This window comes from Vipera ursinii (assembly GCF_947247035.1).
Source record: "Vipera ursinii genome assembly, chromosome: 15".
In the NCBI taxonomy this organism is placed as follows: Eukaryota; Metazoa; Chordata; class Lepidosauria; order Squamata; family Viperidae; genus Vipera; species Vipera ursinii.
Genome location: NC_139528.1, coordinates 891170 through 906672, shown reverse-complemented (window position 1 = coordinate 906672; position 15503 = coordinate 891170). Strand labels below are relative to the sequence as shown.

Sequence of the window (15503 nt, the reverse complement as noted above, 5' to 3'; positions counted from 1 at the left end):
ATAATTTTCAGTTTTAATGGATGTCACCGTGCAAACTCCACCCCCCCATGCATTTGGATCAATTTTCTTTTAGAGTATTTTAACTAGTAAACAGAGCAACATATTCAAATTAAATATACTGGGATTCCATAAACTGCCAACCATGCCCTGCTAAGGAGCATGTATCTCACACAGAATCATATGACTAATCTTTTCTTTCTTCAAAACCTGCCCATTATCGAAAGTTAGCATACAATGAATAACATAGTAAAATGTGTTTTGTTTCAATTAAGTTATCAAGAATTGGAGAAATGAAGAGCTGCCTATCCATCCAGCAACAAATTGAACTACTACTGCTAACTACTGCCATCTACTCATCAGCATAAATAAATCACTCAGGCCCATTTAAATGCACCCCTGTAGTTCTTTAAATTCTTATGGCGTTGTGTAACTGGTCTTTCTCCTTTTCTGTTTAATCTTTTCCTCCGGTCCAATCTCCTCTTGTTTCTTTTCCTTTAACTTGTAGCTTGAAGGAAGGGCCTCCTTTTCAGCTGATGTCAATTTCTTTGTAGAACAGTCAATATCTGAAAAGCGGGACAAACATATAGTAAATACATTCTATCTGGCTGCCAAGCCAGTTTGAACTTAACCATTTCTGTTTGATTGTAGAGATTAGCATGCAAGGGTTCACAGATCCTGTTAACTGGAGGAGAATCAATATAATATAGTTTAAGGGTTGTTAGCATACGCAATGAAAATTACACAGATTTCATAATCTTCACATAACGGTGTAAAACAGGTTTGCTTCGGTTATACAATTTGCCCTTATTTTAGCAGAAAAGAGGAAGAAACTCAAGAGGATGCTGAAATCTGCTAATGGCATTTTAAAAAATGTAATCTGTAACCTCAGCGTTCACCATAAAAAGTACGTGGTCAGTGCAAGATTTTACAAATCAAACAGAAACAAGAATACACTCAGAACTGAGCAAACCTGACCGATTACTCACCAAATCTTATTAAATATTTGCTTCTTTGGGCTTTAATTAACAGTAACAAGGGAAGAAAGGCTTTCCTAAGGGTACTTTCAGCTAAAGAGAGACAAAAATCATCGCCAAAGTGCACAGGAAAGCAAATGAGTTGCCAGTTCTCCGCTGCCTGCCAGCTTCAAAGCTATACTTGTGTCAAGGCTGTGCTGGGCGCCGACATACTTTTTGAAACACCACCTCCAGCTAAGAGTTTTCTTTGCACCTTCGGCCCAAAACAGAGGAGGATTTTCTGCCTGACGAAGCTAAAAGATGAGGCAACCAACTATTGACAGGACAAAGAACCCAGATCTTTCAAGAAAGAAACAAGAACGAGCAGCTAACAGAATCAGGGGAAACCATGGGATTTTTGTACTGAAAATACAGCCCTCCCCATCTGGAATTGCTCAGCAGTTTGCAACAGTCCTCCTCCCAACACGCCTCTTCTCCACCCACTGAAATACAGAGATATATGTTCCTCCGGAAAAAGCCCTGCCTCTGGTCTGGAGGATCCCCTTCGTTTGTCAGAACTCTTTGGAGGGAAGAGAGCAGGGATTACCCACGTCCACCACCATGGGTAAGCCAAAACAAGACAGAGGCCACTTTCTTTTACTCAGCTGCAGAAACGGCCATGCTTTGTCCAGGATTTTCTGCGTAGTTCAGACTTTCCCAATTTGGGAGCTCAGGAAGAGATGAGGATAATTACCGTATCGCTTCTGCAAGTTGGGGAAAGCCAGGGATGCAGTGTTTAGTTGCAAACGGCTTGATAGGAGACCGCATATCGACTTTTTAAAGTACAAGTATTACACCTCAGGGAGTTCGGCTTTTGAGAGGCAAGACGCCAGTGAGATTTCAGAACTTCTGCTCTTTAACACAATTTCTTTCTTAGAGGTTATGGTCTGAGGCAAAGTCCCTAAAAATCCCCATCGCTAAGAAAATCCGTCCTTAGTGCGATAGGATACCAATAACTCACACACGTTTACTTCCAAAGTTGTATACTTGGGAGTCTACTATTTGCAACAGCTTTTATACATAGAATCATGCTTTTTCACAGTCTGACCACCTGCACTTATGCTTGGAAGGAAGACCCTTGTTTTCTTTGACAAGCACTTCGGCTTAGCACACGTAGTTCCAATTTCATCTGAAACTGGTTTATCTGCATTTTGGCATGTTTTTTTTTAATTTCAAAACTTAATTCCTTAATTCCTTTACTTCTGATGTCTTGTGTCCTCTAGAATCTCCCAGCCACTATTGTACCAAAAAAAAAAAATTCCCCAAAAGGACAGCTCCTTCAGCAATGCCTAAGCAAGGATAGGAGGACCCTGTCATTAGCAGGAAAACGTGCACAACGTCTCTCCAAAAATTTCACATTTTATCTCTCTTAGTTGGGGGTCGAACAGCTCTGCAGGATATGAGAATGGGAGAAGCTGGTCTAAAGAACAGCTCTGAATACTATTATTGTATGCAATTCTGTCTTTCTCTCTTAAGAGACTGCTTTTTTGTATTAGGAAATGATCCAGAAGGGGTGGGGTGGGGTGGGGGAGGAAGCAGGAAACCACTTTCAAAAATTGGAGAGAACATCAGGTGCTCTTCCCAGTTCCCCCCCACGAAAACTGTGAATAAGGAAAAGCAACTGCTCCGTAAAAGGTCTTACATGGAAACACCCAGTGAGATTGGTTTTTGAATAAATACGTATAAGATTATGCTGTTTATATAAGCCTTTAGTAAAGAGAAATGAGCATTCAAGCAGAGAGTTGTACAAAGGTGGAAAAAATTGACTTGTTTAAAGTACCGGTCTACAGAGGGAGCGAGCAAGCGCTGAACGCCGTGCCATCTCTACTCAACCATGCAATTAACTAGGTGATTTTAGGTCTGTCCGTCGCTATCAGCCTGGGCAACCTCACAGGGTTGTTATGAGGAGAAAAGAAATGGCCAAAGGATTGGAAACCTTCCCTGGAGTTGATTCATAAATGTGCCCCCAGATGTTCCAGAACAATTCAAATTAAATGTGCTCCTTTGAGTCTGCTTTGACATCTGGCAATCACCCGGACAAGTCCCTGCAGTTCTCTTGGCGGTATTTTCCCAAACGGCTTGCCATTTCCTTCTTCCTATGGCTGAGAGGGAGCGACTGGCCCCCAGTCACCCAGCTGGCTTCATGCCCGAGTCAGGACTCGAACTCAGGGTCTCCCGGTTTCCAGCCAGGTTCCTTAAACCCCTTCACCCATCTGGCTCTCGACCCTGAGTTAATTTAAATTCGTGCTTCTAACTTTTTGAACCTTGGTTTCCTTCTAATTTTGTTAGCTGGCTTGAGAACTTGCTTAGTAGAAAATGGGCGTATGTAAATTCAATAAATAAAATCTGATAACCCTGACATGGGCTTATGCAACAAGAAAGCTTTGTTAATGAATTTAAACAGGAAGAAGTTGGAGAGAAATTGCCTCTATACTGATGGTGTTCCTGATTTGCTCAAGATGGGTAGAACTTGAGTTTCTAAAAAATGAAATGTATTAGCCTATTACAGCAAAACCAACTGAACTATAAGAGGAGCTAATAATTCAATTTATGGACTGGAATCCTTTCGATCAAGGTATAAGTACTATACAGAGTTCTGGCAGTCAGCAGATTAACAAACTACATAATGGATATATATTCATATAACAGAAATATATCCTTTGAACCTTTTAAATTCCACCCTATGCTTACAACAAGCTCCATTCTCTACAGCTAAACCCGCACATACATTTGTCTGACTCTCCTAGACAAGAGTCGTAGCTGAAGGTTTTAAGATGGCATTTTCCCTACTCCGGTATCCACTCAATCAAGTCAAATAAGCCAATTAATATGGCTACTTTCACTGCAAGATAGACTCAGGAGACCCTCTCTAACTCAGTTTCCAGAAAAATTGATCACCCGCATCTACTTATCTTGCATAAGCTTCGATTAGGAAGTCCATCCAATTTAAAACCCATAATTTATTAGCAGCGCCAGATTAAATTACAAAAATAGAGAGAGAGAATGCAAAGTCTGCAGCCAACTGTCTTCTGGTTACTTTAAAAGTACAGTGGCTGGGTTTATGCAATGCATTAAGCTATGGGTTGTTTAATTCATAGTTTGTACAATGAACCTTTATCGACTAGTTTGCAGATGCTAAGCCAAAGCCCAATAAAATAAGGCAATCATAGCACAATGAACTGTAACTCCAGCTGTTGTTATGAGGATATTGCCGTTCGTGACGGTCTCAGTCCATCCTCAGCTACCATAAAGCCATTTGATGTTAACAATTTTTTCTTTTGTCTGCGGTTTAATTTGTTACCTATTAAATCAAATAGGCCAGTATGGCAAATCACGGCTGTATTGCTCTGTTGCAACAGAATCAACAAAAAATATGTGTAAAAGACCCAAGAGTTTACTTGAAGGCTGCGTGCTGGGTTTTGCAAGAAGGGAAGGCTTTACCCCTGACCTCCAGGTATGGAAAGATAAAGCAGACAATGCAACATGAAGAAACCAGGTGAGGCAAAATCTGGGACTAAATGTCCAGCCTCAAGAGTGGGATATTGGGCAGTTTCTCCCTTGGGTCATAAAAATGACCAGCTTCCCAGGATCGTTGGGAGTAGAGACTTGTCGGGAATTTAGAGAGTTAAGTCCCAAACATACCGAAGGCATCACGCGAAGAATGGACATCCTCAATTGTTTTGCAATCACCCACCAAATGGTCTGTGGGCCCACCACTTGCGTGACAGCAGCAGCAACTGGGCAGTTGCTCAAGTAGGCTTATGAAACATTCTTCCACTCTTCATGCCTGAAAATAAAATTTTATGACAAGGGAGTGTTCAGCAGCGCACAACTTTCCTCTGCTGCAAAATTCTTGACTAAGCCCAGGGCCAGAATCTTTCTCTGAGGAGGCCAAGTGAGTCCCCTCAGAAGGTCCCGCTGGAATTGCTCCGCCGTGCCGTTTCCCCTCTCTCCCTCCGTGCACAACCAGCGTTAAACATGGGAAAGGCATGCAGCTACAGCTCCTGAGCCAAACCGACCCACATTTCCCCATCCTAATTTGACTCCTGACGAACATCTCGACCCTCTTCCATCCAAAAAGTCAAACTGAGTCAGGAAGTCCTGAAGAAGACAAAGTTCATCCTGCATCGAAGCCAGGAAACCAGGGCATGCGATCCTGTTCATTTTACTTAAATAATTTCTTTAAGATGCACCACGCAGTTTGTGCCAAAAAGGTCTCAGCAGCAACGGGGAAGTATATCCTTGAGGTCATGAGTGCTAGCAACCTGAAATCTTAAAAGACTCACAAGAAGCTGAATTCAGCCCTAGAATTCCCCTATCTGAAGCTACCGAGAAATTTATCAGAAAAGCCACAATCAAAGCGACACCTTATTTCCAAAGCATATCCTGAGTTGAATGTCCTCTGTGCGTGTTTAACTTTCTTCCTGTCCATTCTGAATTGCAGCAAAGTGCGGAGAGTGCGGGCCGGGATACAAAACCCCCCTGGATGCAATGAAAGGTAAGGGGATACTGCACAGATTCACTTAACTGTGGCAAGGAAGGTCGTAAAACGGGGCAAAATTCCCTTAACAACCGTCTCGCTTATCAACAGAACTGTGAGGCTCAGTTGTGGTTGTAAGTCAAGGACTACTTGCAATCAAGTTAGAGAGCAAAGTTGGTCAAAGGTTTCGCTCATAAACAAATATGCTTTATTAAGAACTAAGTAGCTCATCGCTATCCCGTTTCTGGCTGTAGCACCTAGAGGCATTAATTAATAAATTGGCCAACATAACCTCCTTAGGGACGCGGTGGCTCAGTGGGTTAGGACGCTGAGCTTGTTGATCAGAAGGTCGGCAGTTTGGCGGGTCGAATCCCGAGTGCCGCGTAGCAGAGTGAGTGCCTGTTACTCGTCCCAGCTTCTGCCAACCTAGCAGTTCGAAAGCACGTAACAATGCAAGTAGAAAAATAGGGACCACTCCGGTGGGAAGGTAACAGCGTTCCGTGCGCCTTTGGCATCTAGTCATGCCGGCCACATGACCACGGAGACGTCCTCGGACAAGCGCCGGCTCTTCGGCTTTGGAACGACTAGCACGCATGTGCGGGGGAACCTTTACCTTTTTTTAACCTCCTTATTTAATTTCTCCTTCCTTTTCCTTTCTGTAACTTACTCACCTTTGCTCTTCCAAAAGGGCCACGAGAAGAGATCGTCTACCTGCCTTGCATCTATCGAAACACCGGAACAAGAAAACCAGATTATTTGGCCACTGTGGATGTGGACCCCAAATCCCGGACTTACTGCCAAGTGGGTTTAATTCAGTATCTGGGCTCAAATCTCAGCTTCAGAGCTGGTTTATCTGAACAATAGCTCAGTATCCTAATAACTGCAAAGGGGACTGCTTTCCTTCGAGCAGAGTGATTCCCAGGAGAGGGAAGCTATTTTGGGATAACTTGATATCTCTACACGCAGCACAGATAGGATACCTCGTTTTTAAATGCTTAATGGTGGACCTTTTGATTCACAGGGAGGAGCTGCTGCTTTTCTCTCACCTTTTCAGCAAAACTATTTTAAATCTCAGAATCTGAGCCCACCTGGGCCTCTAGATGACTCTTTTCCCATCAAGCCGTAGGGCGGGGGGGGGGGGAACAGGGTTCTCAAGATGTAATGCCACATGATCAGGAAGAAATTGCTGCCCAATACAGATACTTCGTGGTTCCTTGGGAAGCTGAGAGTAAAACAGTTCTCTTCCGTGCGGTCTGTTGGGAAGTCTCAACCCTGCAGCTGCCTTTCCTTGCTGCCTAAAATTCCAGTTGCGGAACATCTCCTTTTGGAACAGATGCCATCTCTTCCTTCCTGCTTTCCTTGGTCTCTGGATCAGTCTGAGGTTCCAATTTGGAAATTGGAAACCGGCTAGGGTTCCTGCAGGCTTTGGGACTGAATAATGCAGGATTGCAAAAGAAAAATGTCCACAAGACACTCACCCATCCCCACCCATCTCCATTGCCCAGCAGTGCGTCCTGCCAGTAAATCACGTGGTTAAATCGCTTGTTTGCTTCTCGGGGCGAGCTGATTCAGTTCAAGTCCAGTTTCTCAGTCTAAGGCAGAGTCTCTAACCTTGCCAACTTTAAGACTTGAGGACTTCAACTCCCAGAATTCTTCAGCCAGCATTTCAAGTCCACAAGTCTGAAAGTTGCCAAGGCTGGAGACCTAAGGGGTTGATTAAAAATAATTTGGGGGATGGGGAGAGAAGAGTAAAGGGGCAGAGCATTACAAGACCTTAAATTAAGAGCAGAAATAATAAATAATAAATTTTCGGCTAATCCCCGTTCAGAATGATAAGATCCAGCTGGGGGCTCCATTCCCTTCTCCAGACAGGGGAAGGAAGGACCGTGAGTCCTTTGAGGACCTGTCCGTAAGGACCCAAACGGGCTCTGTCACCCCGCAGGTCATCCACCGCCTGCCGATGCCGAATGTTAACGATGAGCTGCACCATTCCGGATGGAACGCCTGCAGCAGCTGCTTCGGAGACACCACCAAGAAGCGCAACCGTCTCATTCTTCCCAGCCTGATCTCGTCCCGGATATACATAATCGACACTGGCACCAACCTGCGGGCCCCCAGGATCCATAAGGTACACACTGGGCCTGGCTAGTGCTGAGGGGACCTTCAGGGACCCCTCCATAGGGGGCTTCACAAAACCATCTTCCTTCTCTTCCCTTTGCAAGCTTCTTTCGCCCTCGGGACCGACACGTTTCTCACACCGCCCACCAGTGGGCAAAGCTAGGATGGTGAAGGGCTGGGTGTGTCTGCCCGCGGTCCGTCTCTCCATCTCACCAGCATAACCTCGTATTGCAGGTTATTGAGCCCATTGACGTCTATTGGAAGTGCAACTTGGCAAATCCTCACACCACACATTGCCTGGGCACTGGTGAAATCATGATTAGCACCATGGCTGACCCTTCTGGTAATGGAAAAGGTATGCCTTTTTTATGTTTTTTTTTTAAAAAAAATTCTGCCTTTATTATTGCTATAAATAACTCAAGGTGGCCGACATATCTAATACTCATATGTCCAATCACACTTGGCCAATAAAATATTCTATTCTGTTCTATTCTATTCTGTATTCTGTTCTGTTTTGCTCTGTATTCTGTTCTATTCTGCATTCTGTTCCATTCCAATTCCAATTCTACCTGAGAATATTTGAGTGGGAGAAATCTGATGGGAGATATTCTCTAAGCTTGTCTCGGCTTTGTGCAATCTCTGTGCAGTCTCTCAATGGCTCTTGGGGGGGATGGTGCCGTTCGCCCTCTGTTCCAAGAACACTGGGAGAATTTCTGTTCATTGAATGCGCTGTCAAATGCTGTCTTCACTTCCTTCTAAGCCGCTGGAAATCATCTCAAGCTAACACATTGACATGATAAAGAATCACCTTGTGGTGAGGTGGGTGGCAAATAAATTTAATAACTAAATGTTTTGTTTTCACTGGCAGGGGGTTTCGTGCTGCTGGATGGAGAGACCTTTGAGGTGAAGGGAAACTGGGAAAAAGGCACCAGAGTCCCACCGTTTGGCTACGACTTCTGGTACCAGCCCAGGCACAATGTCTTGATGAGCACCGAGTGGGGAGCGCCCAAGTGCTTCGCCTCTGGGTTTAACCCAGCAGATTTGGAGAAAGGTGAGAGGACGGCCGCCTGCTGTCCTTGCTTCCAAGAGGCAGTTCCACAGGCACCGCGTAGCCTCAGATCAAAGAAGCCAGCCAGGCCGTTGGGTCAAAGAGAAGCTGGTTGGAAGTATCTTCCATGGTCCAGAATATGGAGTTGAGTTTCAGAATAAGGACTGGAGAAGAAATAGGCGAAGCTCGGCAGGGATTGAGGTCTGAGGGCCAACGTCATGGAGGCTCCTTGCTGCTCTCTGAGCTTGGTCGTTTTTTGCAGACATTTCATTACCCAAACCAAGTAACACGATCAATGCTTGTGATGTTTGCTGCACCTGCTCCTTCTAGCACTGGTGATGTTACCTGTTGGGTCATGAAACATCTGCAAGGAAACAACGCAACTCAGAGAGCCCCAAGGAGCCCTCACAGCGAGCCTATTGCTAACCAAACCCTGTTTTCCCTCTTTTCTCAAAATAATCCTCTCTTCCTCTCTCACACCCACCTCCGAAGGCTGCTACGGCGGGAACATCAACGTGTGGGACTGGACCACTCACGAATTCATCCAGACGATCGACGTGGGCAAGAACTCCATTCCGCTGGAGATCCGATTTCTCCACAACCCGGATGCAGCCGAGGGATACATTGGCTGTGCTCTCAGCAGCGCCGTCCACCGTTTCTACAAGACCCCGGTAAAAAAAACCAAACCAAATGAATAATTACAGCAGAACAGAGTGAAGAACAGTCTCTGGGAAAAGCCCACGGGCACACAGCCACCATTCCAGAGCCTTGGTGGGTGTGGTAGGCCCCACTCCCTAGAATTGTTAGGGTCCTGAGAAGTACTTGTTGCTAAGAGAGCAAGGCACTTTTTCCCCCATTTTTTAAAATCCCATTTATATTTTTTATTTATTTTTATTTTAATCCCATTTATATCCCGCCCTTCTCCGAAGACTCAGGGCGGCTTACAAGCTTAGCAGTAGCCTTCATCCTATGTATATGCCTGCTTATTAGGGCTTTCACACACACCCCAAGCGGCATTATTACAAAGCCAGCTTAATTGCCCCCAACAATCTGGGTCCTCATTTTACCTACCTCGGAAGGATGGGAGGCTGAGTCAACCTTGAGCCTGGTGGGGCGCGAACCTGCACTAATTGCAGGTAACTGGTGTTACTTAAGGAGGCATTAGCCCACTGCTCCACCATGTTTTGGGCGAGCTTTCCTTTGCACTTTGGAATGCAGAAAAGCAACCCCAGAATGCTATCCAGCTAACATTTCCTTCGAGTCAAACTTGACTTCCAAAGATGTGCATGGAGCTTCTTAGCAGCATGGATTTTTTCTGGGATTTATTTATTTATTTGGTCAATTCTCCATTTTAGTCTCTACCCCCTTAGGAATTTTGGATGGTACCTCATCCAAAGCACACAACAGGTCTGAGCTTCCTGAAGTCAGCCAAGGTCACCTGGGTGTGCCACAGCTGGGCCACCCAAATTCCATCGTATCGCAAGTAGGAGTTCCTGACTCTAGGCTTGCCAGGCGTGCCTCTCGGCCACCAATTCACCCTTTCCGGTCCTCCTGGCATCACCAAACGCTGATTTGTAAGTGCAGGTAGTCCTCGGCTTACAATAGTTCATTTCGTGACCGTTCGAAGTTGCGCTGGAAAAAGTGACTTCTGACCATTTTTCACACTTACGACCGCTTGCAGTGACCTGGGGTTACGTGATCCCCTTTTGTGACCTTCTAATCAGCAAATTCAACGGGGAAACAAGATCCACTTAATAACCGTGTTACTAACTTCACAACTGCAGTGATTCACAGAGCCAGGGTGGCCAGAAAGGTCATAAAATGGGACAAAACTCATTTCGGGCTCAGTTGTGGTCGAGGACAATCTGTAATGAAAAAGAAATCCAATAAATATGCCCTGTTTTTTTTACTCAGGCATGCACTGCCCGGAGTTGTAAGACAGTGGTAATTAATAAACATAACGAGCTAATAATTGCGTTATCTCTAACCTGCCTCTTTGCAGGTGGTTCTTAGGCACGAATTGCTCAGCTGACCTAAAGGCACAGGTGAACGGTTGCCGCCTCTGTAGGTGGGGCTATGCCAAGGGTAACTCCTCCCCTTCCGGCTGTTTTTTTTTTCCTTCAGGAAGGAACCTGGGCAGCAGAAAAGGTGATTCAAATTCCGAACAAGAAGGTCGAAGGATGGCTTCTGCCGGAAATGCCAGGCTAGTCCCGCAAACTTTATATTGATTGTTTTTGTGATCGATCCGAGTTGCCTTGCACCACCACCAAGAACTTGAAAACACCGCCATCTTGCTTTGGAACTCAATTCAAACTCAGTATAAACTTTCAGCATCTCATCTCCTGCTTTTTAATTTACTCCTTTAATCGTTTATTAGAGGATTCAGGGAAAGCCGTGATCTTTGCAAGATCCCGTATTCCGTTTCATGAACATGGATTTCGTAGTGGCAGCTGCAGAAGAAATATGGAGTCGTTGCGTAAAGAGTGCAAGGTCGTGGCTGAGATGTTGCTGTCAACATCTCAGCCGTGACTTCCAACACAACTTTACTCAACCAACCATGTAGCCTTTACGCAACAAGTCAATACTTCTGTGGGATACTTGCAAATCTGCTACTGGCCCAGCTGGGAATTTGGGGAGAAAGTTGGTTCCTCCTGTAACTTGCTGCCTCCTGTTAACGCGAAACTCTCCTGTAGGTCTCATCACCGATATCCTGATCTCCCTCGATGACCGCTTCCTGTATTTCAGTAACTGGCTTCACGGAGATATCCGCCAATACGACATTTCCAACCGTCGGAAGCCCAAGCTGGTGGGACAGGTAGACACAGGGGCAGGGAAGGGGTGTGTGTGCATCGCTGCTGGGGGTCACTGACTCTGCGGGTGACGTGGGACATCCTCACCCAGCTGTGTCTTTGCCCGTGCAGGTGTTTCTGGGAGGCAGCATTGTCAAAGGGGGTCCCGTCAAAGTGATTGAAGATCCAGAACTGGATTGCCAGCCGGATCCATTCGTCATCAAGGTGGGTCAAGACACTGGGGCCCTCCCCACTCCTGGATTATTTTTACTTTTTTCTTCTTCTTCTTCTAAACTGTCTTCCAAAGAACGTCTCTGTCTCTCCCTCCATTTCATTTTCACATTTCTGCAAGGGATGTTCAGCTCCACAGGAAATTTCACGGCCAAACCATCATCACAGAACACAGAAGAGGGTTGGAAGGGACCCTGGAGGTCTTCTAGTCCAGGGGTGTCCAAACTTGGCAACTTTAAGACTTTAAGCCTTGTCCGCCTCTTGGGCAAGTCATCCCAAGTTCAGTCATGTCCGTTTTCTCATCCTTTGCAGGGCAAGAGAGTTCAAGGTGCCCCCCAGATGATCCAGCTGAGCCTGGATGGAAAACGGCTGTACGTCAGCACCTCTCTCTACAGCGGATGGGATAAGCAGTTCTACCCAGACATGGTCAAGTAAGACGGCCCCTCCTTCACATTCTTCCTTTGCTTATCAGAAGCAGCAACAAAGCTGGGTCTTGAGACAATTTCCTGGGAAAATCCGCAGGCAGAAATACATCTGGAAGTTATGTGGTGTGGTTTTTGAAGGGACGCGGTGGCTCAGTGGGTTAGGACGCTGAGCTTGTCGATCAGACGGTCGGCAGTTTGGCGGGTCGAATCCCGAGTGCCGCATAATAGAGTGAGCGCCTGTTACTCGTCCCAGCTTCTGCCAACCTAGCAGTTCGAAAGCACGTAAAAACGCAAGTAGAAAAATAGGGACCACTACGGTGGGAAGGTAACGGCGTTCTGTGCGCCTTTGGCGTCTAGTCATGCCGGCCACATGACCACGGAGACGTCCCTGGACAAGCGCTGGCTCTTCGGCTTTGAAACGGAGATGAGCACCGGCCCCTAGAGTCGGAAACGGCTAGCACGCATGTGCGGGGGAACCTTTACCTTTTTAGAATCGTTAGGCCTTCAGTCACCATTAGCGTGGAATTTAAAGTGACGCCCTAAATAAATGTAAAAGGCATTCCTTCTTTCAGCCTAGGGAGTTACGTTTGTATGTCTGCAGCGTCAACTTCCAGAGTAGGGAGAATCCATGCAAGTTTTGTAGCTGTAGTTGTTTTCAAAAACGCAGTGTGAAATTCTGTTTTATCTTTCTTTTTTCCCCCCAGGGAAGGCTCGGTCATGTTGCAAATCGATGTGGACAGCCAGAAAGGAGGCTTAAAAGTGAATGAAAAGTTCTTAGTAGATTTTGGGAAAGAGCCAGACGGGCCAGCCCTGGCCCATGAGATCCGCTATCCGGGTGGCGACACCACCTCCGATATCTGGGTCTAACGTCTGGCTAACCAATTTTTCCTTCAGCTGCTGCTTCTTCCTCGCCTGCTTCTGCGTGCAGTTCCCTCCGGATGGGGTATGCCTTGGTTCTGCCACAAGGGGGCGCTCACACATTGCACCCACTTTGCTGTGACTCGATCTCAACCCCCGGGGACTTTTGACATGGGATTTTTAAGTATCTCCGCCTTCCCGCCAGGGAATTGCACACTTTTACCAAGAAGGAAATATTTTAGGCAATAAATTGTGCCCACGATATTCTCAGAAAAGGCCTGGGAGCATGAAACCCACGTTTTTCGGTCTTAATTCCTCCCGTAGTAGCAGAGGAATTAACAAAGCAAACGATCTTATCACTTGTGTGCAGGTAATCCTCGACTTACAGCCACAGCGGGGACCAGAATTGTCATTGCTAAGCAAGGCAACTGTAAAGTGAGTCGCACCTTTTTTGTCACGTTGCTAAGTGAATCACTGCAGTTCAATCCTTAATTGAGTTTGGCTTCCCCCACTGACTCTGCCTGTTGGAAATTGGTTGGGAAGGTCGCAAATGTTGATCACGTGACCCCAGATGCTGCAACCGTCGTGAATTCATGCTGGTCGCCAAACACCCAAATTTTGATCACATGACCAAAACCACCACGTGCAAGGATTAGTCATAAGTCTCTTTTCAATGCTGTTGTAACTTTGAATGGTTGTTAAACAAACGGTCGTAAGTTGAGGACTATCTATATTTGGAGCGATACAAACTCATCCCTTCTTTCTTTGGCATGTGTGAAATCCTTTGATTCAGAAGTTTGTGATTTAATAAGCCACATTCTTGGAACCTCTTAGCGTTACCTCTAGCAAAAGGCTTCAGAAATAAAATAATGTATTTCTTATCTTTGCTACTCACTGTTCCTTTTTTAAAAAAAAATAAATTGATTTTCAAGAGCAGTGTTTTTCGCCTACCCAAATTTCTTCTCTTCGTCTCCACCCAAGTAGACAATTGTGCAGTAACAATGAATAGCCACCAGCCGTCACAAGCCATCAGCGCTCACCCCTGTGGCCATAGCATTAAAGGCAGGTGGCAAAGGACGGGAATACTCCGTTTCTCACGAAAAGTGTGAAGCTGAAACCCGAATGTCTGTAGCCCAGGGCTCCCGGCCTCCCAGCGGTGTTCACACTTTCGTTTCCAACTTTGAAGTCTCCAGACCTTTAATCTACGGAGATGAAAACAAAGCCAAATAAGCAGAAATTGCCCTCTGAACCCTTAATAGGAAGCCAGTTTGGTTCCACATTCAGTAGCTTAACAAACCTTTATCTGATATGCTGACAGTCTTCTCCAGCACCAGAGTTCAAAGGCCTCCATTCCTTGGCACTCAGCCTTTCTTATGGTCCAACTTTCACAGCCATACATTGCAACTGGGAAGACCATGGCCTTGACTATACGCACTTTTGCTGACAGGGTGATGTCTCTGCTCTTTAGTGTGCTGTCTAGATTTGCCATGGCTTTCCTCCTTTGGACTACAGGTCCCATTAGCCGGCCTTGGGGGGGGTGATGGGGATTACCTCTCTTGCAACAGATTGTCCTTCTGGTTGGTGGGTCCTCTCCTCCACCTAAAATTCAAAGCTCTTTTTCTGTTTTTTATTTGCATTTTCTCCACCTTCACAATTTTGCCAGGCAGCCCTTGGTTTTATTTTGAATTTGTTATTTTTTTTTCCAGTCTTTTTTTCCCTCTAAGAAAAAAACACCCCAGGACTGATTTGCTTTGCTTTGCTTTGCTTTTCTAGGGATTCTGCTAAAATGCTATAATAAGAGTTTCTGATCCATAGTGTCTTGCCCAGTGAAAGAAATTCACTCAAATTTGAAACTATTTCTTCCTTTTTCTATTATTGGAAAAAGGTGTCCGATACATTTATATCCCCATCACAAGGATTTTAATAACTTTTAACGAGACCCCTTCTCAGTATTTTCCGCCATGTTGCGTCTTCCAGATAGGGGCCTGCACCATTTCAGACAAACGTCTAGGGAGATTCTTGGTCACGGTTGTCCCAAAGCTGCTTTTTCAAGAGGCAACTGGACTTCATTTTTCTTTGAAAATAAGCTTCGCTTCTTCAGCTCTGACTGGATGATGGGCAATGGAAGCGTATATATTCCTTGCAGTCAGCCGGTCATTTGCATTCTTTTAGAGCAGGGGGTCTTCAAACCTGGCACTTTTATGACTTGTGGACTTCAACTCCCAGAATTCTGGCTTTTGCTGTCTGTGCTCCAATTAACGGTGCTTATTCCGATCCAAGACGCCGGCCATCAAAACCAGGCACTGCTCATTTCGACACAGTTTCCTTCCCGTCAAAGCGTATTTTTAAGTTAGAAAGGGTCATCTCTTCACCTGGCTGAATGTCCACATCTGGGGATGGAAGAGCCCCCCCCAAAAAGCTAATTGAGTCCCATGGTTAAGGTACTGGGCTACACTCTAAGTGGGTTTTAACGACGGTGAGTTCCTTTGCTAATGTGTGAACTGAATAAAACATAATCCCAACACGCCGAAGAATGGCCGT

General features: G+C 45.6%; 1 protein-coding gene and 1 long non-coding RNA gene across 2 annotated transcripts; one reads left to right on the top strand and one right to left on the bottom strand.

Moving 5' to 3' along the window:
- LOC310647474 lies at positions 1-10772 on the bottom strand. Its single transcript, XR_014493889.1, has 4 exons — positions 10431-10772; positions 9144-9317; positions 4656-4800; positions 1-563 (listed from the first exon to the last, which is right to left on the bottom strand). It is a non-coding gene; the product is annotated as an uncharacterized lncRNA (long non-coding RNA).
- LOC310647472 (methanethiol oxidase-like) lies at positions 1451-13750 on the top strand. The gene is made up of 12 exons (XM_083374785.1): positions 1451-1578; positions 5458-5511; positions 6182-6294; positions 7436-7621; positions 7846-7966; positions 8480-8662; positions 9152-9330; positions 10784-10862; positions 11353-11474; positions 11581-11673; positions 11992-12110; positions 12809-13750. Exons 1-12 carry the CDS (start codon positions 1575-1577, stop codon positions 12969-12971), a joined length of 1416 nt encoding a protein of 471 aa, XP_083230911.1. The 5' UTR covers positions 1451-1574; the 3' UTR covers positions 12972-13750.
- The last annotated feature ends 1753 nt before the right edge of the window (positions 13751-15503 follow it).